This window comes from Cyrtonyx montezumae, unplaced genomic scaffold (assembly GCF_038088225.1).
Source record: "Cyrtonyx montezumae isolate F1298 unplaced genomic scaffold, pur_monq_1.0 scaffold_3, whole genome shotgun sequence".
Lineage (NCBI taxonomy): Eukaryota > Metazoa > Chordata > Aves > Galliformes > Odontophoridae > Cyrtonyx > Cyrtonyx montezumae.
In genome coordinates this window covers 28,092,645-28,117,601 of record NW_027072034.1, presented here as the reverse complement: position 1 = coordinate 28,117,601, position 24,957 = coordinate 28,092,645, and the positions used below count along the sequence as shown (strand labels likewise).

The following is a 24,957-nucleotide window of genomic DNA, read 5'->3' as shown; positions in this document are numbered from 1 at the left end:
AATAGGATTAACTGAATTTAGTGTTCAGGGTAACAATTAATAGAAATGCTGCCTGTGTGTGCTGACAATGTGTTTTCGTGTTAATGGTTACCAAAGTCCTGCTTTCCTAGCCTCCCTCAGGTAATAATGAGTGACTTAGCATTATATACAGTTCCTAGCTTTCCATTTTTTGTAGTAGTACGTCGTATGTCTCTCTGAGCTGAGAAATGTTTTGCTATAAACATGTTCAAATTTTAATTTCTAGCAGCCAGAAATTCAGAATGGGATCCTGGAAGTGTGAGTCAGAATATGTCCCCAAATTTCTGACCTCCATTTTTTCTCATCCAGTGAACTATTGTGTTAATGATTATGTTAACAACCAGCTGGGAATTTTATTTGTTTTAGCCCCATGACACTACACTGCATTGCACTTTTTATGTAAGACTTACTACATTAAACTTTTAGGTCTCTTTTCTCTCATTTGCGATTATTGCCTGTCAATGTTTGAAAATACAAACAGAAAGTTTTATAGAGTACAGATGATTGATGCGACAAATTGTTGTAAAGAGGAACATTGAATCTTTAGAAAAAGTTTAATATTTATAATACAGACTGAGAATTTTTGAGTTTATGTTTGAATTACAGTACAGGTTTCAGAGAGATATTACTTCTCATATTCCAGTGTCTGAGAATCTACCACAACTCTTGCTAAGTTTTCCAGTAGTTAACAATTCCTATGATAAGTGATTATAGATGTTTGCCTTATTTCTACACCAATGTTATCTAGCTTAAAATTCTGTCATCAAGCTTTTGATTTACCTTTGTGAGGTAGGTTAGGAGCACAGAATTATGAGTTTCATTATGTAGATATCTGTATATATACAAGGCTTATAGCATTCAACTGTTTTGGAGTGCTTCAGGGTTGAGCATGAAGCTGGGAGAATGTCGTGACCATGGTGGTGTCTTCTACTGCCACTGCTGGTGACATCAGTGTTTTCTGGTGAAGCAATTGTTTTGAAATCTTGCTACTTTCAGCTAGTGAATCTACATTAGCCTCCTGAAATTGTCATTAAACAGAAGCTTTTTTCTCAGATCTTTGACCATTACCCCCAGCTCTTCTCTAAGTCCTAATCCATTTGTTTTTGAAATTGTAGGTCAAGACTACACCGTGAATATTGTTAGTATCAATTCAGCTCAACCTCCTTATCTCTCTTCTATTCAGCTTTGGGGCAAAAGTTGTATTATGTCTTTTTCATTTCACATTGAAATGGTAGTTTATCAAGACCTTGCTATTCCTCTTTTTGGAGAAATATAACCTGAAAACAGTCCTTTATGTTCTGTGCGCCCAGTGTTTCTGTGTCTGCAGCTAAGAATTTACAGTGGATGGTACTAATATATACTTTCATTGCTCCCATCCTAACATTTAATCCAGACTGCTTTTTTTTTATATTGTTTAGTGCCTCATCTCTGTGACGTCAGTTATCTTTGTTAGAGAAGATTCTATACTTTTTTCCAGTTGCTTTTAAAACTTATAGCTAGCACATGAAGAAACAATCATTATGGGATGTCACCAAAACCCAGACATCTGTTTAACTGAAATTTCATCTTGACACTTACCAAGCATTCAGTTCAGAACTTTCTATGATACGTTATATTGATTTTGCTGCATTGTAATTTCTTACGTGATTCATAATTGGAATATTGCACAGTATAAACTCTTAAGAGTCATGTAGGTAAATTTTTATCTGTTAAAAATGTTGATAATAGATTTTCTCATAGTTCCTTAGGTATTATTTTATTATATAAATCTGTAGGTGAATATAGGAAATATGCAAAATACAGGAAATCAGAAAAATAAATGTAATCTTTAAATCACGATCCATTAAGGAAAAGTATCCCTTCCTCTTCTTACATACTTTTTATAAAACCCATGGACCAGACTGTCCTGTCACTGATGCTGTGTAATGCCCCTAAGAAATGTAATCAGGTTTTGCAGATGTTACTGAATGGCAAATGTGGCTCTGTATGTTGGTATGCAAGGAGCATCAGAAGCATTCTTGCCTTCAGGATAATTACAAAATTGCTTCCTTTTTTGTCATCCACCCATGATGCCATCTAATTTTATGTTCCTTGGCTGCTGGCTTGTAGCCTCATTAACCTTACTTGATAGAGCGTTCCAACATTTATGATTCTCATGTGAAAAATTCTTCCTGACGGATGGAATTTGTTTTTCTTTAATCTCTACCTTTGCCCTCTTGTCCTATTATGTGTACTAGGCTGAAAATAGTAACTGAAGATTGGTGTGTCTACTCTTTGCAGTGTAATGAATTCCAGTTAATTTTTTTGCCTTTTCATAAGATAGTCGTGGTGGTTTAAGACGACTTAACCAATGATCCTGTCTTTTTCAGCTTTGGATCCTTGTGTTTTTACATTTATTAAAAAATTCCAATACTGACACTAATACAAGGTTTTAGCTGAGACTTTTTTCAAGTACAAGGAAATCCAGAAAATCAGGTATGTGTCATTCAGCACTTGGCCTTTTTCCATTAGTGTAACTTTATCTTGATGCTATTAATTTCATTATCTTACTTGGCATATGCAGTACAGCTGAGGCACTGCTACCGAGGGCAGTCTGACATTTTTTAAGGTTAAAACTTCATTAATCATTATAATTTTACGCTGCACAGTGACAAAATCCTAAATGTAAATCCAGTTCAACTAGCCATTATGATCACTGTCAAATTCACAGAATTCGCAATGGTGGGAAGTATGAATTTAACCCCTGTTCACAGGACTTTTTTTCCTTTTTAGGGAGTAATGATGCGACTCCTGTGTAGATGAGTGCACCGTAGAAGACAGTTATTCCCCCCAGCACAGTCCAGCAATATGCGTGGCCAAAGGCAAGCTGTAGTTCCACAGGAAAAGAAGCAGAAATCTCTTTATATTTTTGTTACATTTTCTTTATAGTTTTGACAGGATGAAAAGTTGAGTACCGATCTGTTAAGTGCTACAGTAAGAGTTGAGGATTGATTTGCAAAGCAGCATTTATTCTTTATGTGTGTGCACATTCACATTAAGTGTTCTTTACTTCGAGACTCTATAGCTTAGAATGCAGTGTAGTTTAGGAAGCCTGCAGTCATTTCTCGAGACAAACAGGAAAGATACAAAGCTATTTCAATTAACTTCTTTAAGGCTAGGCTGTTATTTAAGTCAAGCTGGTGTAGAGCTTGCTGTTTTTTTCTCTTTCTGTTATTTACTTTGTTGTTTCCTAACACAGACTTCACGGTGTGAAGAGAGAAACTCAAGCTGTGATACTTAATACCTAGGAAAAGAGGTCATCTCATTCAATAAGGAAATTGTTTACCATTGTTTACAAACAGTTCCCCCGAGTTAGAATTTTAAATTGTATTTATTAAGGATGGCACTGGGAATAGAAAGAGGAGCTTGTATATTACCTAACTTGAATTTTCTTTATAAAATAATGGGGGAAAAATGTATGGAAGGTACAGCAGTTCTTGAGTAGTTCTTCAAAAGATGGCATTACCCTTACAATTCATTATAAAGTATCATGTTGTTAAAGTCCATGTCTCTGGATACAAGAGGACTGGAGACTGTTTACTCTTCTGAGTATACTGTTTTCAAAATCATGAGATTGTTTCATTGACCTCCACCTTGTAACAGTAACATGCAACCAAGTGCTTGTTTCTTTGGAAGTGCTTATTTTTGCATGTATTTGCACATATAAATCTTTTCTGTAATTGAAAGAAACACACAGTTTAGACAGTTTTGGCTTTACTGATTATTTAAAACCTCTTCATAAAGTTACACCATTTGGCTGAGATCCTACTTTCTTTATAGAAAAGGTATTTCCCGGAAGGTTATCTTGACTGGAACAAAGTTAATGGATTGGTCAAAGAAAGTTTTCCCTATCTGTACATACTTGTCAAATATATGTCATTCATTCTGTGTGGGAAACAATCCCTTCTGTGAACTTCTTTGATTAATATTCTTATAACTCACAAAATTTACTATCTTTCAAAGTCTCCTTTTTAAGGAAAGTAATTTTTTTTCATCCTATAAAAGAATATAGTGCAAATAGATTATTCTATACTTATTCTTCTACGAAGATAAGCAGAGAACATGAATGTGCTGTAACGATGGTTATAGTACCAAAAATAAGCATTTACTGAGTCAGGCATTCAAGTGCCATGTTCTCCTGGGAGGTTTCCCAAGTAGCAGGAGGAAGCTTTTCAGTGAGTACTATAAATTTAATGGCTATATTACAATAATAGGATCTCCTGTACACTGTTGTAGAAACATTCCATGCTTAGGGCAAGGAAGTGTACTTTCTCAAATAAGCTGAAATGTTGTCAGGCACGCATTACTAGCCCCTTACATTTCTTTTCATGAATCTGAATGGATGCTGCAGATACCCTTTTCCATGCTAGTAATCCAAGAATTGTTCCACATTGCCTAGAAAAACCAGCAAAGATAGCTGACAGTTGAAAACCTTGTTGCCAACTTGCTGTAAATTGTCAACCTGATAAACTCATTAATGCAAGGTTCTCCCCTTCATAATAGAAAAGGTAGTGCTGAGAGTAGGTATCCAAGCTGAGATGCTTCACAGAAATCAGATTTGGAAAAAGGATGGCTTCAGCTTGTCTTTGTAGGCTTTCATTTGTATTGATCTTACAGGGCAATGCTCAGCAATGTGGCATTGAGGTCGTGTACCTGTAATAAGACGTCTTCTGCCTTCTCAAATACTTCCCAGGGGAAGATGTGGCATCCCTAGTCCTCACTCTGTGGCCATCCAGGTGCAGTGGAGAAGGGAGCACATATGCTGAAGCAAAGTGCTTTTGCTGCATGGCTAAGTACCACGTCTTGTGGTCACCAGGAAAGCAAGGACATGTAACAAAGAGCCCCTTGTGAGGGGATAAGTGCAGTGTACTTCTTTTAATCACTTTAAGCCTGAGCGTGTCTCAACATGGTAGTTTTTTGCTAAAGAATGATGAGGAGACAGGGAGATGAAAAGAAACCTCGTGGAAAAAACCACTGAGAAAATGAATTACAAAAACAAAGCGGCAACAGAAGGGATAATAGTGCTTTGTTTATCCTTTCCCTTTGAGCTTTGCAGAAATATAATAGTTTTCCACTTCTTGGTCTTGCTTTCCCTTTCCTCCTCCCCTGCCCATTTTTCCTGTGGCCATTAGCACCACAGGAGCATGCCACCCACAGTGTCCATTCATTGCTTTTGCAAAGGGGCCCAAGAGAGCAGCCACCCTGCTCAGGATAACCTGGGCCCAAAGGGCAGCACAGTGTCATAGCCTGAAGCCTGTTGCTATTTGTATAGCAATGTGACAGTGCAGGAAAAGAGTTCAGTCATGCTCAATTTTACTTCTGGTATTGCAAAAGCAGCATGTTAGTGGAGGCGTTCTGCAGATTGCATGGAACTAATTATATTAAATTGTTCCATAGGAACTCTTTAAAGAGTTGCATTTAGAAGAGTAGGATTTTTGACATGAAGTTGATTTATACAAGGCTTCATGGAGCATTTGTTTTACTTTTAAGAGTTCAGGTCACCCTCCATGTGAACAATGAGGTAAGGAAATCTTACAAAATTCCCTGTAGGATTTCCTCTCAATTTCTTTCTCCAGACACTTTCCCTCCTCAGCCTTGGAGAAGCTGGCTGCATCATTAGCACAAAGTGCTGACTCCAGCTCTTCCCTCCCTGCCCCTCTGTGTCCACTGTGACTATCTTCAGTAGCTCAGTTATGAAAAACTCCTCTGTAAGATAAATTATTCCCATCTTAAAAATCTGAGGACCCTAGCCTTTCAATCTTAGTTTCCAGTGGGGTGAGAGGCAATTTGTATTTCCAGATACTTTATTTTCCAGATTCATAGCTAGCGTTCCTAAAATCCTCTACCGATAATTGGTGAGTAACTAGCTGGGGCTTGTTGTATATTGAAGGCACATGAGGCAATACTTGCGCTTCTCTGACTGCTCAGTCCAGCTTGTTTTCCTCTCTTGAAGGCTTTATTGAGACCACCAGAACACTCTTGCTAAGGGCAGGCAGTTATCTTTCCTCATCACTAATAACGACAACTGGGTTCATAGTGTCACAACACTGATTTATTTCCCCTACTAGGGCTCTAGTTAAAAACATCTGCTAGAGAAATTCCTCTGGAAAATTCCATATGCAGTAAGCATAGAGATAAGAGATAAGTTTAAAGCTACTTTGCATACTTTTGCTTAAAAAAAAAAAAAAAAGGAGTAGCACAGAAGTTAGTTTATGTGACTTTTTTTTTAGTGCAATCAGAACATTGAGTAACAGTCAAATTATACTTTTTTCTGAATGTGTTTGTTGAAATTTTAGATTTCCTAATTCTGATTTTTGCAAGTCATCCCGCTTCTCCCTCCAACCCAATCTTCCCATGACAGCTACCTCTTCTTTCTAGCAGTTAATGTGGCACGAATGTTCTAAATTATCTGCTTTATTGTTGCAGCTTTTCCATACACAAGGCTCATGACGAGTCTGATGAACATTTTTCTTTCATGGGCTGACACAAATCACAGAGCTCATCTCTGATAGCAAAGCTCAACCTACAAACCAGCTGGTTTGGTGTCTGTTCCATGATTGAGGCTGCATTAGGGAGCCAAATGTTTGGCACTGTTATTTTTCAACCCAAATGGACAGAAGTCCCATTTTCTTTCTACTTCAGTTGCATGAAGGATGAAAAAAGTAATAGCACAGGTTTGAATTTGTGAGTTTAAATTTGTGAATTCATAGGACACAGACATGCGCTTACGAAGACAAGCATTGTTGCCATCATCCAAGCAAGCAGGGAAACCCCTGTGTCATACTGTTTTAATGCTGAAGTACAATCTCTTTCAGTTCAGTAGTTTCTTCTTAAAAAAAAAAAAAAAAAAAAACAACTTGGATGCAACTCAGATGTGTTTCTTAACTACAAATTTATTTCCATTTACTTGCTGACAGACTTGTAGGAAAACAGGAAGGATGGAAGGAATTATCTTTCCCATTATTTAATTAGAAAACTAAGATACATAAACCTTTCTTCAGTATTTGTATTTCTAAGTTTGGAATGTGCTGTGCTTACAGAGATCTTTTAGGTAGGTCTTTTGGCTAGGTCTTTTAGCTTTACTATTTATAAGAAATAGAAGAAAATGATGTTATGTCCCCGCATACCCTTTGTGTCTGCTTACATTTATCAAGTAGAGAATGAAGAATACGCTAATTTGTTTTGTCATAAGAAGATAAGACGTAGCGATGCTGTTCTCTAGTCCAAGCAACCCGTATTTATTTGATATTCAGCCATCCTGGAAAGTTCATTTTGCTGCCGGCTGTTCTCCAAGGATCAGTCACAGAGATAACAGAGGCTTGAGAGCTCTCAGTGGCATTCCCTCTTTTGCAAATGAGCAAGGAGAGAAATGTTTGAGTTTTTCAGCACTGCTAGCCAGGAACCTGCTCTGAACACCCTGTGGTACACTGTTTCCTATTGCAGTAGGTGCTGCCATGTCCTAAAAAAGGAAAACAGCTGAGTGCCAGGAGAATAGAACTTCAGTGCAGAGGAGGCTTTAGTGAAACGACTTCTCTCCTTGGGAGGGATCACTGCCTCCTTTGTCTTCTTCTGTTACATCCTGTGTCTCAGCATCTGGAATTTGTGCTTGGCAGCAGTGCTGACCCAGGCATTTCAGCCTTTGGGACTGCTAACACAAGTGTTCCTCGTGGCCCTGGGGCACAAACACATCCACAGTGCTGTGTATGTTTAGGGAACTCCTGTATCTGTTGGAGAGGGCTTCTAAACTAAGTTTCCTTTAGCCAGGCTTGTAAAAATCAAAAACTCAGTTGAAATGGGGCCACATTTTTCTGACATCTCAATGAAGTTAGAAAGCAAAGTGACACCAAACCCACCCATTGAAACGCCTCTTCATTTGGCAATCCATCTCACACAGAAGGCAGCCGTGTCCCCAGGCTCCAGCTGTACATTGCAGACCGCAGCAGCTTTGCCAGACCTCATGGCCTGCAGTTCTGTTCCCTCAGCCTGCAGGCTCATCAGGCCTCCTGAGCTCATCGTGCCTCCCAGGGGCAGAGGAGATGTCACAAAGTGCAGGCACCTTCCATCAATAGGAAGGCACGGAAAGAAAGACTTCTTTATTATCTTTTCCTGAAGGTGTGTGACATTTTTAAGTTAAAAGAAAATGAGATGTATTTCAAATGTGTAGTGAATGTCAGTGGAAAAATGTCTAAGAGGAGGTGTCTTTCTGTGATTTTTTCCCATTTAGGAAGGAGAAATGATTAACTCAAGGGACCTGTCATTTTGATTTTTACTTTGCTTTTACAGGAAGAGTATGCCACTTACTTGGCTGTATAGAGCTAAAACTTGTAGTCAAAGTTGTGAAATGTCTTCTTTCAAATCTAGTATAAATGCACCAGTATAACTAATCTTTCCCAGCCTTGCCTTGGCTGATTAAGGACTTCTATATGTTTTGATATTATTACTGCCATATCCTACCATTTACAATTTCTGCTATTTTGGCCCAAGGACTAGAGAAAAAAAAAACACACACACACACAAAAAAAAAAACAGTAGCAGAAAGTATTTTTAGGCATTATATTGAAATTGAGGAACCATAATATACTGTTAAGAACAGCGTAATGAAAGCATTTAGTAGCACCAATCTCAATGACTTCCTCAGATGATATAAATTGCAGCTGGAGTTTTTTAGTCAAGATGGACAGTGCTAATGCAAGTACATATCCTCAACTATGGGACTGAGTCATCACAAACTGTGTGCTGGGGGTGCTACCCTACTGAAAGAGAGGTTCTTTAGAATGAAAGAAGGTAAGATAGTTTCAGGACTGCTAATTAGAAACAATTAATGCATTTGGAGCTACTAGAGAAACATAGTCAAAGAATTACAGAATCATAGAATATCCCAAACTGGAAGAGACCCACAAGGAAAACTGAGTTGAGCTCCTGGCTCCACACAAGACCATCCAAAATCCAAACCCTACATCTGAGTGTGATGTCCAAACACCCCTTGAACTCCTGCACTGGGAGCTGTGACCACTGCCCTGGGCAGCCTGTGTCATGCACACTGCCCTCTGGTGAAGAACCTTTTCCTAACACCCTAACAAGGAGGATATATTTATCAAAGTTGAGAGGTGATGGCTGAGTTGTGAACATGGGGTGAGGCATGCTTGGAGTGGTGTGGGTCAGCAGCAGTTCTCCTGTGGGCTCTTCACCTCCTGTGGTGTGCTAAGCACTCTTGGCTCAGCTTTTGACAGCTGTCCAGGAGGCATCCTTACTCAGTCCTTGAGAACTCCTGGAGTCATAATGTGCATGGTATGAAAAACACTGCCAACGTCTTTCTGAGACGATAAATATTTTATTGTGTTCTGTACTTGGAGAAATGGATAGTTCTCATGTTAGAGGTCAAGGAAGCTTTATTATGGGAAAGTAGAAAATTCTGCAGAGTTTCACAGCTCCGAGAAGAATATGTTCCTTTGGAATTTCAATTTCCACTGAAATTATTTCTTGCTCACAAAGGCCTCTAGTATAGGTAAGGCTGAAAAGATGAAGTCTTTGCTTTTCTTAATTTGCATTTTTTGTATAGAGGTACTCCACTGGCAGAAGTGTGATTAGACAATGCAATTGTCATAGCAACTTGCCGTTGCTGAACTGTCCTGATGATAAATTCCTCTTTGCATCCATGAGATAGTTATGCTTCTAGATCTGGTGCCTGCTTGTCTGCATTGGTTCTTTGGAACCGTCATTCCAACTCTCAGGAAGAGAGATGATGTTTAACCCAGCAAGGAACTCAGTGTAAGAGGAACTCCTCTGACAAGAAGCAATGTAGGTCAGCATTGATTTTAAACTCTCCTCACCAAAAAAAAAAAAAACAAAAAAAAAAACAAAACACCGGAGAGCCAAACAAACACCACCAGTTTGAGCCTCCACCCAGAAACCTGGCAATCTAAATTACACTCTTATTGAGCAGTGCTTCCCTCCGCAGGAACAATGAATCAAATGAAAGGGCTTAAATAAATAAATCTTTACACTTCCCTGTTCTTTCTACCTCCCAATTAATCATACGTCACTTTGGAAAACGTAAGTAATCCACAGCAGGAAGCACAACTGTGATCACAAAGCACATTGGCAGCATCCAGCTGTCCCCAAGAGCTGTGAGGTGAATTACTTTGCCCTTCAGTCCTAGTCCCCTGTGGGAGTGGGGTTCCAGGTCACAGTAGGTGGGCACCGTCTGCAGCCCATCCCACTCCAACCCTAATCACTGTGTGCCTTGTGCTGGGCTGAGCTCTGCTGCTGGCTTTGCCATGAGTTGCTGCTAGCTGTGACTACTGCTCTGGCAGCCAGCTTCCTGACAACTCCCTGCTCTGGTCTTTTCAGCCTACCTCACAGCAGGCCCCGTGGTTTTTCTGTTCCTTTAGAAAAAGTGCAGCGAGGCAAGCATCCACGCAGAGCCCCAGCCACACAGAATGTGCTCAATGAATTAAGTCTTCTTTCCTAAAGAGGAAAAAAGAAAGAAATAATCTTCTTGGAATCTTTTTCCCCATGCACACACATTTCTCTGCTCCTCAGGACTAGAACAGCTTATTCAGACTACAGTTTAGCCCAGATATATTAGGTGCAGGGAAGTTACCCAAGTTTTTGCAAACGTGTTTGTACATGCCATTTTCTACACTTCAACTTTGATGTTTTTAACAGAAAGGCCCAGAATTCTAGAAAATAAATGTTAGAATAAGCCTGATACTGTGCAGTCCATTTCATCTCATGTAGTTCCCCTTACTCGCTAGCAGATGCCAACGGTTGTGGTTCCTTCTCCAGTCTCTGGAGAACTCTGCTCACCTGCAGGAGGAAAGGGCTGCTCTTCACACCACATTCTTTCACAGGAAAAGTCAACCACATTTGTCTAAACTCCCATTGCTTTAGTGGCAGCACTCAAATGCAGAATTCTGAGCTCTGAAGTACTCTTTTAGCACTTGGTAATAGAAGTTTCTTAGTTACTGGTGCTCCTTTTCTCATGCCACACCCTCAGAGTTGCAGCAAGGTCTGGAGGAGAAGAACTGCTTCCAGATTGGTCCAACTTGAAAGGAAGATCTGTAATTACCACAGAAAGCCTACCTGGGCAACATTTTTGTTTCTGTTTCACTAGGCATCAAGCAATTCAGACAAGCTTCAGAGAAGTACCCTGAGTTTTTGGGTGCTTATCTCTAACTCCAGATCTTTTGAAGTTTTCCCTTCATGTTTCAAGTCCTTGTCCTTTAAACAAAGTTTCATCCAAAAGAGATAACTGACATTTGTTTGTGTCTTCTCAGGGAACCTATGTGCCCCTGTATGATCCTCAGCAAGAAGGCTGAATTAACCCTGCTGTCATTTGTTGAAGTTTCACCAAATGGCATTATTTATACTAGCTTTAGCCTTAAGTCCCTATTTCCAGGGGCAGTGTATCCTAAAATAGTGCAGAAAGGATGTTTTTCTTTCCTTTGTGTCTTTGAGGCATGAATAATGCATACAGCTACATCTTTTCTTTATGTTCTCTAAGGTCAATCACTACTGAATGAAGTTTGGAGGTTGAAACAATGTGAAGATTTTTATTGAAGTGTACTTTTGAAAAGCCTGAAGGGCAGGTAGCAGATCAAAGATCACCTATTCACCGAATTTTCTAATTTTTCTGTCAGTGGAGGTTTTCTAGCTCTTCACTACTTATAACATTCCTGTTCCCACCACAACCCCATCCTTCTTTCTTCTGGTACGTAGACAGAAATTCCCTCCAATGTTCTAAAGCATAGAGATCTCTCTGTGTTTTTCTCATTTCCTTCCTTCATACTCTCCCTTTACATTTCAGTGATGTAAAACAGCCAAGATAAGAAATAGCTGTCTCTTCCCAGGGGGAGACAGGGGACGGATGTGCAATTGAGAAGAACAATTCCTTTTTTCCTACTGCCTTCCTCTGGACAGGGGGTTGACGGGGGTAGGGGAAGTGAGAAATAAATTAACCTCCCCTTTGCCAGCTTGACCAGCTATTCCTAGCAGAATGAATGCAGCAAAGCATGTTAGCACTGTAGTGCTCTCCCCTTGAAAGCAAAGGATTGGTAAAAAGGGAAAGAATAGGAAATGAATGGCTAATAACTTTTATCTTTGGTCAAAATGCAAAAAACTGCCAATTTTTTTTCTGTAATGCATCCCATTGCTCTTTTGGCATCTGGCTTAAGCTGTTGTCTTCAGTAAGTCATGTCTCTAGATCCTCTGTTGCTAGAAGAAGGTGAGAGTTAAATTGTTACCGCTGTGGGGTAATGGTGACCATTATGCTTCTGTATGAAGATTGGCATAATGAGATTTGGGCTTGAATGTTTAATAATGAAACTTCTGTGGATAGAGGATTTTTCTGCCATTATGAGATTTGAAGGGTAGTTCTGAACATGCTTCTTGCTGTTGTTGCTTAATAAAGAAAACATAACTGATGTTTTAGCTACCTAAATTTAATAAAAAAACAGCACAGACAGGAAAAAATTCTCTTTTGGCATGAAATCTAGCACATGCAGCAGCAGGAATTCACAGCCAAGATGACGATGAAGTTGTTTATTACGTGACAAGAGGCTCCATGTCCATCATTAAGGGATGAGGTTGGGTTCGGTGGCACAGTTCATGTGTACTGATTATTTTCAATGGGTGATAAGTGAGAAGAAAAAAGGCACAAGAAAAATCACAAGAATTTCTAGGAGATTTGTTTCTCTGGAAATCCTTTCTCTTGCTTAGTAAATTGACAGTTGGATAAGTCCAAAAGTGGCTTTCTTACTCTCATTCCAAGGTCTTCAAGGGCTGTTGTCATGCTGTCTTGCCTGGCTGCATCAGCTGTGACCTAGACTCCCAAATCTGGCTCACTTGTAATACAGACGCATGTGAACATTAAAAGGGAGAATCACTTTCCTTAGATGCTAAAGCCTGTGTTCTGCATAACATGGGACAGCAGGAATCACTTAGCACCACGAAAGAAGGTTTAATGTTAATGTGACTGTAATCCAGGGAGTTCTCCAAATGATCTGGTACTCTGCATGTTGTACAGTGAGTAGGAAAGAGGATGTGTGTGCACAGAGAATACAATGGACAACAGTCAAAAAAGCCTTGAAATAGTAAAATACTGTGCTTGGGTTACCAGAAGTAAAAAATGCAGAATAAGTTTTCTGAATGGACTGTGTGAACATCCGGGATCATGAAAACTGGGAGCTGTGGAGAAATGCACCTACTGTGCTTAAAGACTGAACTCCAGCAGCAAAATTGAAACTGAAACAAAGGTAGCAGCTGATTTGGGGTCTCCTGCTACTGAGAAGTTCTTGCCTGAGTGTAACCTGAGAGATGTATTCACAGAAAAGGAGAGTAAGGCAAAAGAATCAGAAGAGAAACTATTATACTTCACAGCTGGAAAAAGAATTACACGTCTGTGTGTGTGTAGTATGCACTAAGGAAAATAAGAGGATGATGTTTGGAGCAAATGCCTTCAATACTCACTTTAACATCTTTCCAGTTCAGTTAAACAGGTTCCAGGATCTGACAGCTGGGAAAACCCTCTTCTTACCAGTCAGGATATAAAAGAGAAGAGTTCACAAACTAATAAATACAGAGTGGGAGTTTTCTGGGGACCATTGCTCATCTCATTTGGTGAGGAATGAAGGTGTAGTCATGCAAGTAGTGGTTGCTGCACAGTTGGTGCTCAGCACCTCAAAGAAGAGATGCTTGGTGAGAGCCAATGGTGAAAAACCTGTGGTGCTGGAAGGCATTATAGGACTCAAAGCCTTGTTACCGATCCAGTATGATTCAATACTATTGCCTCTTTGTGAAAAAGATCTTCCTTTCAAGAATCAACTGGAGAAAATTATTAGAATCTGAAAAAAAAAAAAAAAAAGGTCACAGAATGAAAGATCCAGCTCATGAAGCTATCTTACCATGCCTTCAGCAGTTCAAGCATTGAATCTCTGTGGAAGTACCTCCTGTTTTATTGTGTTGGCCCACAGTGTCAGAGACAGATGTTGGTTGTATGGCAGTAAGGGATGAACCTTCCCACCAATATTCCATTACGTTTTGCTGCCGTGTGACAGTTGGCAACAGAGGAGCACTGTCTCATAATGATGTCTGGCATGGAAGTGCAGATGAAGCAAAGGTGTGTCACTGAATTCCTCTGAATTCCATGGAAAAAAATAGGAGGCATTACTTTCAGAGTGACCTATATAAACTGTGAAAAAAGATTCTGTTGTGAGAGGAAAGTAGCAGAGTTCTCTCAGAAACATGTCACATTCAAGATCTGTCCTGCTCACGGAATATGGCATAGAAATTGACTGTTCCATGATCAAGGAAAAGAAAGTCAAGTTAAGTACCCAGTTTTCTATGTTATCTCCTGCTGCCTGGAAATAGAGCTGTGGCTTTGCACATGAGAGCAAAGGACTCCTGAAGAAGAGTCTGACAATGTCTGACTCAGTAGTATGTCTGACTCAATAATAAAGGGTCCTGACTCCTTAGGCTACATATGGAGAGTTGTTGTCCTCTCAGGCCTTGGAGTTCAGCAGAGTCGTGTGTCTTATGTCAAACTAAAGCCATGGGATTTTTACAAGGTGGCATCTGACCACAACATTGACAGTCTCACTGCTGCTCTCTCAGCTGAAGATCTCTTCCAAGCAGAGACATGAGATATCATCTGTGAAGTTTCAGGGAGGCAAACAAGGAGATAGAGCCTGGATTGTTTTGGTAAGCTGTACCATGGCCTACAGCCTCCTCAGAAGGGGAGTGGAAGTACAGTGTTCATCTCCTCTCTCTGGTGACAGCTGAAATCCATTGCTGGGCTTTGAGTATTCTGGATAAAATCAGCATTTTGAATTAACATCACCTATGAAAACTTTTGAAAAAAAAAAAAGATATTTTTGCAAAGATGAATACATTAATCCAGTTTGCTTGTTGTCTCCCCTGGACTTCTGATTCAGTTATTCCTGAGGTACATGCGGTGTATGGCTTACACGGAGAATGGGTTTCAAATCAGGCACCACTTAAAAGCTGCTGTGGTCTTTGATATTGATGAGCAATGAGGAATCCACCCTACTTCTTTTAAAAGTCAGAACCATCTCATTTCTCATATAATGAAATATAAGTGTATTCCATCATTTATTCTTGTCTATTTTCTACTCCTTACTGTATGAATGCTTCTGGATTTTCCTTGATCTGTTTGCAAAGACAAGCTTATAATAAAAAAAAAGGATGTGAAAGAAAAGACAAGTGACATCACTTCAGTCAGTTTAAAGAAGCTTGATATTTGGTTGTTTATAATCTCAGTATGTTAGTTGTTTGTACTGTGATAAGAGCATTTTTGGTGTGGAGACTGAGCCACAAGACTTATTAAAGCAATGCAGACAGTGTTTGTCTGCTGGTTAGAGTAATGGACTGGAAGGCAGGAAGGTCTTGGCTTCTAGACCGAGCTGAACTGGTGAGTCATCGTGTGGCTCTGGGAAAGTACGTTCAACTCAGTGCTGCAGTATTGCAGAAATCTACCCAGCTGTTGGGGTGAACTGGAGCAGGTTGTAAGTGATAAGTCACTAATACATATGGGAAATGTGAGCCTTTTCTTCAGGATCAATGTAAATTCTGTATTATCTTCTGCTGAGCCGCTCTTTCATAGTGTGGTTGTGGTTACTTTTTTGTAGAGTCAGTTGGGTATTTTGAAGGAAATTGAACCTCCTGCACAAAAGCCATTCCCACCATTCCAAAGAAATTTATGTAAAAGTGGGTGTGAAAAAATAACTGAAGGAAAAAAATAGCTGCTATTTACTTCTTAGTATTAAGGAGAACTTAATTTGTCCATTCCAGGTTTTGAATTAATCGATCGATTACAAATATACAAAATAAGTGTTGTGTTGAGGTATGACTTTGTCACCTGAGTACGTAACAAGTAACTAAAACAGTTCTTCGGTAGAAGTTCGAATTGAAAACTATTGTGTAATTATTATAGTCAAGAATATAATAATGCTTCTCCTATTTCAGTTCTTAAGTTATCTCTAATCTGCATTGAGGCAGCTTATTTGCAAATGATTTAAAAAAAAAAAAAGCTTGTGCACATACTTTCTTTTCTCTTTTGTGAAAATACATTAAAACATTTTGCTAACCAGAAGTATGTGGATAAGAGAGGGGATTATCACTAATAATTGACTATCAGTTTTTATATCCTCGGGGAAGAGATCTTGTCTCAACGCCTTTTTCTCTATTTTAGGTTACCTGCCTCAATCCCATTGCAAAACAAAACTTCCACTGAGATCTGCATATCATCCTACTATACATCCTCTAATACCTTCTCAATCAGTTACATATATAAAATCTCAACTTTACCCAGAGATCTTTTAGCAGTAACAGCGCTGATCAACCGAGAGCACTGAGGCTAGGGCTCAGTGAGAAGGTTAACTTTTGAAATCTAAACTGGAAAGTGAAATGGGCCAGTGAGAAAACTAGTTCTCATGAAGTTTTTTTTTTATTATTATTGAAATAGAAAGGAAATGGTGGGTGTTGCATTTGGCCTAGCAGTTAGATATCAAATATAGTTCTTTTCCCATTTTGCAAATCTCTTGCTAATTTTTCTTACTCAAAAGAAACTCCAGTCCAATTCTGAGAAACAGCTCTGAAATGTTACATAGCAAATTTCCACATTTAATATTTCCAGGTCAGTCATTTTTCTAACAGTCAGCTCTGGACAATGAGACAGAGCTTTGAGAGCTGGTCTAGAACACTGATCTAGAACTACTCAGCGGCATGTATGATAAAAACAGGGTCAGTCAATCTGTGTCATTAGTGAAAAACCATGCAAACCCATTCATTTCAAATCATGCTCTCAGTAACTCCTTAGTTCCAGTTATTGGTATATCTGTCTAATTGCAGTTTAGCAAGTAATGCTGCAGGAGGAACTTAATCTCAATTTTCTTTTGCTCTCTCTGCTGTATTTTATTATATAGAAACAGTAGGACTTTAAAAGGTCATTAAAAACTGTCACTAACCTCACCCTTCCCAAGGAAAGAAGTGCCACGATCCCATGGTCTCTGAATATTTAAGAACCAGGTCAGCAGGTTATAGTTGTAAATAACTATGCCTAGGAGGAAAACAAACTCAATTTATAAACGCATTTCACACACGATCAAGCACTTTTAAATACAAAAATCATGAAACTGGAATAAAGCCTCTGTGGTTGTGCTTAGGTTTTAGGAAAAGCTGGCACCGTTGCACTGCGCTGAACAAACATAGACAATGCAGCCATGAAAACAGCTGTACGGCTGTTTTATATCAATCCCTTCCCCATGAGCAGGGCTAATGCAGTTGCATTACTGCTTGTTCAGAAGCAAAAATCTTTCCTATGCTGGCAGGTTTGTTTGTTTGTAGTGTAATAGGTGGAGATGAGTTTTCAGAAATATTGGATATATCTCAAGTATAATTTAGCAACTTTAAAATTTATCAGTTGCTAAGAATAATATGTTCTTAAGCAAGTTTCCTGAGTCTGCCAATTTACGTAGGTGAGTAAACTAGACAGGTCAAATAACTGGCGTGGTTTATAAATAGACTACAGAAATCTCCATATATAGAATAGCATCCAGACTTTCTATTGTTTGAAGCAAATGATATCATTACTTGGATGTCTTTCGAGAACTGAAAATGACTAGACTTCGGAAACTAAAAGTAGCTAAATATAGAAATCGCTACTTTAAAGAGTGGATGCTGTATTTCATGATTATGCTACTAGTATGTGAACAAATGTCCTTCTGTGCTTGGAGATGAGAAGGGGGATTTTATTCCAGTAATATAAGATATTGGACAAAAGCCAAATTCAGATTAAGGGCTGACAGTGCCTCTACCCTCATTCCCTTATGGAAAATATTTTTAAGATCCACTGTGCAATGCAACTGGACATATGAGATGATTACACTGTCCACTGATTTTTGCAATCCCTAAGCGTTTATACTTGTGCAAATGAAACACAAAATGGATAGGAGATTGCATAAAATAAAATGGTAGAATAAAAATTGAAGAGAAGAACTGTGCTTTTCAGTGCAAGTTATCATCACAGAGTGATTACATCTACTTCACCACATCACAGAGCTTTCTTCATCATCGCTGATAACTAGCAAATACTTCTTCTGACTCTTGCAATATTAACTTCTGAGACCACCTAAGTAGCTTCTGTGGAAATACACTTTATTCCTAGAAATGCTGTGTTGGGAAAGCAGTGCATATATCAGGATGTCTCAGCACACTTTCTCTGAAGTCAACCATTCTATCAGATGAGGACTGTCCTGTTGGAAGGTAGAGGATTTGTTCTGTCCTAAGAAAAGATAATCAGCTAAAATAATATGCACCTCTAAAAGTATACATTTACGAAGATGCAATCAAGTTTAAGAGATACCAAACCAAATTTTAATTTATCAATCCATATTTTCCTTCATCTGCTTCTGCACCTTCTACCTTTCAGATTAAAGGTATAAATATTCTTCTTCTGAAACATGAATTCCAGCTTAGACTAGATTCACTTCTGTGTTTTTGTGGGTTTGTTTTTTCTGTGAGCAAATCTCTGATTCTTAGGCTGGTAAAACTGAAAATGGAATGCTCATTAACAACACTTTTATTGCTCTTCTGTAATCATTCCAGGCTGTAGGTGTGGGTTGAAGACTCTGTAAGAGGTGTCTTCAGTCATGGCTGCAGGCACTCTCCAGACAATTTAGTTGCCTGAAAGCTTTTGTTGATCACTAGGACTAAAATTATCAATTAAAATTAAAATTATTATTCCTTCAAGCAGCAAAATCACCTATCTAGGATCAAAGGTAATGGCCTCAAGTTGTGCCAGGGGAGGTTCAGGCTGGATATTAGGGAAAATTTATTCTCAGAAGGAGTGGTGAGGCAGTGGCACAGGCTGCCTAGGGAGGGGGTAGAATCACCATCCCTGGAGGTGTTCAACATGGTCAGTGGGCATGGTGGGGATGGGCTCTCAGTTGGACGGGATGGCCTTAGGGGTCTTTTCCAACAGTAACAATTCTAGGATTTTGTGATCTTGAACAGGGAAGTGACAGCAGATAGTGCTTTTCCTCTTCTTCATACAGTTTTGTTCCGAGAAAAGCTCTCTGCATCTTAACCCTCCTTCATCAGCTCCTGGGAGCTGCAGCATGTTCAAGCAGTGGCCTAATGCTGCTTTTTAGGATTCTCTTTCTGGTAGCTTTGCAAAATCTACAAAAATAAGGAGCAGTAATGATTTTTTTTAATGTAAATTTGACTATATTTTTTATTTTTAGACTTTTTTTTTTAAACATTTTAACTGGGTTTTCCCATCTTAAACTCTAGTCCCTTTCTTAGGATAACATCTCTATGAGGAAAAAAACATGTCAAAATGCAGCTGATCCCAACTTCTTTACCAGACCCTCTTTCACTGACTTCTTGACAGAAAATTATATTACAGCATGGTCTTCTTGCTTGGAAGGGTACTGTTTGCAAACAGCCACATTCTGGTCAGGTGAGAAAGCAAGACCCCAGGGCAATCATGCAGATATCTATGCCTTATATTTAGGCAAATTTTTAGATTTACTCTGTGACACAGCCTCTTAAAGGCCTTCCTTTTGTTTCTTTAATGCCTGCTGTATCACAGCAGCTCGCTCCAGATTCCATCTGGCTTCCTTGGTAATTGTGAGTTTGGATGAATGCTACAAAATTAGAAATGCTTTCATGAAAATGTGAAGGGCAAATTCACACTGCAGCCTGTCTGTCTTCTGCAGTTGTTAGAAGGCAGTGTCTCAAGACTGGGACAAGAGAACATTTTCATTTGAAGAGGGGATGGTAAAGAGTACCTCATATAACGCGAGCATGTGGAGCTGGGAAGTTTCACTTTGAAATGAAACTATTCAGCCTTCAAATCAAGGCTGCATGCCAGAAAGTTCATATAATCAAGAGCCACAAGCCAGCCCATAAGAGGAAAGTCTTTTATAGCTTCACATCTAAGAGGTACAGGATTCCTGTTTCCCATTGCTGGCTTTGACGTCCTTGCTGAGACTTACTTGAAAGGACAAGTTTCTGTCCGCTGGGGACTTGGCAGTGTCAGAGACTTTGTATTCTCATCCTTCAATCCCTCAGCCCCAGACACCAGTTACAGGAGTTGTGCTGTTTTGGGATTCTTCTCTGCTGATGTTCCCATCAGGACCGAAAAACAAAGTGAGCTGCTTATGTGCTTGACAACCTGCTTTACAGACTTTTTTTATGAACTCCATCATAAGAGAGGAGGCTCTGGAAACTCCACACAAATCAGCAATTCATAAGTGCTTGCCACTGGCATTGCTGTTCCTGTTACAGTTAAGATTGCCTTAGGCAGTAAGCTGACCAGCATTCTTAGAATGGCTGGTGGTTAAGCGTCCTTGTGCTCATTCTAGGACCAGTTTCCTGGTCCAGGTTTTTTTCATGGAAGGATATGTAAATATATGGCTCCTTCTACTTCAGGTGGGAGGTGTAAACTTTCATGCGATATTGAGGTCACAAGCTATTCCAGTTGCCATGCATCCAGTCCAGAAAATATTCTGGCTCCTATTCAAATATGAAAGAAAGAATTTTTTCTTAACTAAATAATTCTCAGAATAGTCAGAGAGAGGATCCACACCCACATCTTTCCCTTCCTCTCTAAATGTGCCAATTTCTATCTGCCATTCCCTCAGCAGTTAAGGTCTTCAGTATGACAGTGGTCATACTGTCCAACACACTTGCAGCTACTGCATTGCAAACAGGCAGTTTCAGATGGCTGGTTCTTCCCTTGGTTTGCATTTCTCAGGACAGAGCCTTTTCCAGACCCAGTTAGATGCTGGCTAACCCAGGCTGCACCACTGATAGTGTTTGCCATGCTCGTTTTGAATGATTGTTTATGGATGTTTCTAGAGAAATAAATTTGATAAGCAGGAAACAAATGTTCATCTTTTTAAGGAGTAGAAGGCTTGTTTTGGAACAAATACAACTGTGCAGTTACATTTGAAACCAAGTCCTTATGTGTCTGCTTCCTCAGCAACAGGTTTATCCAAGCATATTCTTAATTTATATTTTTTTCTCCTTTCTTTCAAAGGCAGCAGAGGATTAACGCTTCTAAATCAGGGCTTTAATAGACCAAATTTGAGATTAATGTGAGTGTTGACAACTGAAGGTCAGATGTGGAAGTAGAGGTTTACAGGAAAAGTGTAGGCCAGTTACCCTGTCAGTGGCACTGTGTGCTGCCTCAGAAGCAGGTTTGCAATCCCGACTGAACTTTTTGGCTAAATCTCACATGAAGCATACAAGTCTGCTGCTTGTTGTGACATGGCAGGAGCACGCAATGTGTCAGCACCCCCTGCAAGTTCCCAGACCTTCCAAAATCTCCTTGCTATAACACAGCTTGTTCAGAAGGGCTGCTGTGATTGATGGAAAGCACCAAATAGGGCTGTGTCAAGGCAGAAGTTAACTCACAAATGCAACCTATAAAGAAAATAAAGAAAATATGGGTGTATAGAGTCTTTTGATTCCAGGTTGCAATATTTTTACAATAATTTCCGTGGGGTATTTTTTTGCAACATGTGAGGAAATGGCTTATATTTCCTGGCCTTTCTGTACCCATAGAACTTTACTTTGAGGTCTGTCCTCATGTTGCCTTTGTTCTTTGTCAGAATACCAACCATTAAAGTGAAGGTACTTCAATGGGTACACAGGGATAGCACATCATTAGTGTGTGGAAAAGTTTGAAGAGAACTAGGTATATGTTTCTAGGTTTCTTAAGAGCGTGGCTGAAAGAAACTGCATCTAAATCAAAAGCAAAACTATATCAATTCGTAGAGAAGAATTTGACTTTTGTTGGCTGAAGATTAACACAAGTAATAATGTTTTGGAACAAAAAACATTCTGTTATAGCAAGAGGACAAAAAAAATGCATTGCAACTTCTATGTTTTCTGTATGTTGTTTCATGGCACCTACCTCAGATCACAGTAACCATGTCTGGATATTGCCATTGGTGTAAAATTGCCTAGAAATATATTTTTCCTCGGGAAATAAACACTTTTATGGTACTTTACAGCTACATATCCCATCTCTAAATTGTAAACTTTACTTGCATTTTATTTCCCTTCATCTCAATAGTGTACTCATGTAGAGTTTGTTCTGTCAGGGTTTTACAAGGATCCTTAAAAGATCTATTTTTAAACTTTGAACATCTGAAACTATAAAACTTGATACTATAACTTCCCAATAATGGCAGACTAAATGGCAGTGCCATAATCTGCCTTTGAGAAATTATATACATTCATAGATAATAAAGCAGAAAGTGTTACGTGTGACTGAAAGCTCCCAGAGACCTCCCACTACCCATCAAAAAGTGAAGAAGTGGAAACTGAGCAATACGGAGAACCCAAGTGTAATTCGGAGTAGAGACATTAACACTGATCTCAAATATTTTCCATTTATGTTCTTTACCTTTGAAAAGGCAGGGGAGAGAAACTCTGAAATTAAGGATCCTGAAAGAGAAATGCCTGCAAAAAGGAAGAGATACAAACATAATAAGCTTGTGACCATCCAGTCATTTAATTAAAATGGACCAAACTGAGCAAGCTGCTGGAGTTTATAAAATGGTCTGGGCTTATTATTTCTTCTAAATAATAGTCTAAACAGAAAGCAGAGTTCAGAGCATGACGTAGAGCACTGTTACCTCTGTGAAATAATTTCCTGAATCCAATACCTAATCTCTAAATAGCTCGGGGCGTGCTTTCAGTTTGTGGGCTTGTTTTTGCAGCATGGAATGCCTACTTGTTCCATTAAAAGTAAATACAAAACTGAAACTGAAGTGTTTTAATATGTAAAATGAGTTAGAATACAGACAGGAACCCTCTCATGACAAGTGTAACAACTTGTTTGGGAAACTCTACATTGCTGTTGCTGTAAGTTCAAGAGCCTGTTGCATAAATGCCATCAAAGGAGGGCTTAAGCAATGTCTGCCAGATACCTGCTTTATACCTGTTACTTCTTTGGCTCTCAGAATGGAATCCAAAGCCTTGAGCTGTGTTTTCAGGATCTTGATAGTGTAAAGGGAGAAGTAAATACCTGAGAAATCAGCTCCACGTGCTGAGCATGGGTTGATTACAGCTGCATGAAGAATGCTAAGCATGGCATTGCTGGTCCCCCTCTCTGCTTCAGGTCCTTGACCCGGGGCTAGAAGCAGGATTGGCAGCATTGCTGCCTTTGTGATCCACAGCATGGCAGCTCAGAACACCTACTTTGTTCTGGAGGCTTCTTTATACCAGTGGCAGTGCACAAGAAAATTAGTGGCAGCTCTGAAAGAGGGACTTTGACTCCAGAACATCTTTCCTATACCATCAGACTTAGGTCCTCCTGTCTATTTCTTCTAACTCTTCATTTGTGATTGGGAATCATTTTATTTTTTTCCCTTTCTCAGCTTACTTAAGAAGCCACGGGTCTTCATAGTATTCCTATTCATTAAATTACAGTTTTAAAAGTTACACCACGGCATGCACAGCATCTCTGCTGTTTATGTTTCTGAACGAGTAATTGTAGCTACTGCCATTGGTGTGTTAGGTGGAATCTGAGCTGGGCTGCCTCATGGAGTCCTCCTGGGGGTTTGCATGGAGTGGTGCAAATCTTGTGATCAGTGTATTTGCAGCCCAGAGCAAGATGGCTCTGCACAAGCAGGTCAGATAGACCCGCAGCTAACTTAGGTTAGGTATGAATTCTAAGTCACTGTGGTTGGCTACTAGCAAGTTTTGGGTGTCTCTAGAATAGAGAGCCATTGAAAAGAAGAGGACAGAAGCATGGCTTACAGTTTTGAGCATGATATCTGTATCTATGTCCTCCCATAAATATTGTAAAATACAGCAGTGATTTAGAACGTGCATAGAAGGATGTGCTGCCTAGGACCTAGGACTTAGTCCATGTCCCTGAGGAATCCAAGCAGCTGTTGTTCTGTGACATGATATGTGATGCATGTGTCAAAGAGATAGGTGAGATATCACTCAGCGTGGAGCTGCAGCATTTTGGAAATGTGGAAGGAAATTAATAGAGCGACATTACATCTCTTGATACTGAGAAATCCAAGAACTGGAAATCCTGGCTGCTGCTTCTGAGTGCAGCTTTAAGAGGTTTCACCAGGAAGTCATAGATCCATAGATCATAGTCATCTAATCCAGGTCTTCGCAATGAATCTGCTAATTAAAGTTTATTGTATGGTGCCACATACTGTAGTTGGTACTAATTAATCCTTGTCTTTTATGTGTTCTGGCTTGCAGGGTGGAAAGAGTTACACAGGACCATGCGGAGGAAGAGACTGCAGTGGAGGGTGTCAGTGTTTCCCTGAAAAAGGAGGCCGTGTAAGTAATATTTTTTCCTGCAGAAGTTCTTCATGCCATTTGCTATAGGTAGACTTGCATCAGAGTGCTGGGAATATTCATTTTCTGGGTGTTTTTTTTTTTTTTTTTCTAGGTAAAAATTACTGTTGTTGCACCTTGCTTCCTTGAGAGCTTGTAGATTTGAAAAAAAAAAAACAAAACTTTGTTATAAAGTATAGCAGGTTCTTCTTTTGAAGCTAAGGGTTGAGGGACTTCACAATGCTAAATGATTGTGAACAAAATCATTCAGTAACCTTCTTCAAGTCTACTAACAAAGTTGTATCTAATGAAAAGATACCTCATACAGGTGGTTTCAATTAAATCAAATGCGAAGCAGGTCTGCAGAACCTGAAATTCCTACTGGAAGGAAACTGCCTGGAAATTCCTAGCATTGGGTTGTTTCTGGTACTCTTTTCTTTTAGGGAATGAAGATAAGAGGCAGAGAGCAGGAGATGTGGTGGAGGCAGTGAGCCACCTGCTCAAAGAGCTCTAAGCAGTAGGGCAGTTCCTTTGTGGCTCAAAGCCCTGGCTGGCAGGCTC

At 39.5% G+C, this 24,957-nt stretch overlaps 1 protein-coding gene across 1 annotated transcript in view; it reads left to right on the top strand.

The window, feature by feature from the left end:
* The window catches only part of COL4A2 (collagen type IV alpha 2 chain), a 130,677-nt gene that overhangs the window by 13,589 nt on the left and 92,131 nt on the right, over window positions 1-24,957 (top strand). The window contains exon 3 of the mRNA XM_065741008.1: window positions 24,319-24,399. Coding sequence (XP_065597080.1) covers window positions 24,319-24,399 — 81 coding nt within the window. The remainder of the gene's footprint in view (window positions 1-24,318; window positions 24,400-24,957) is intronic.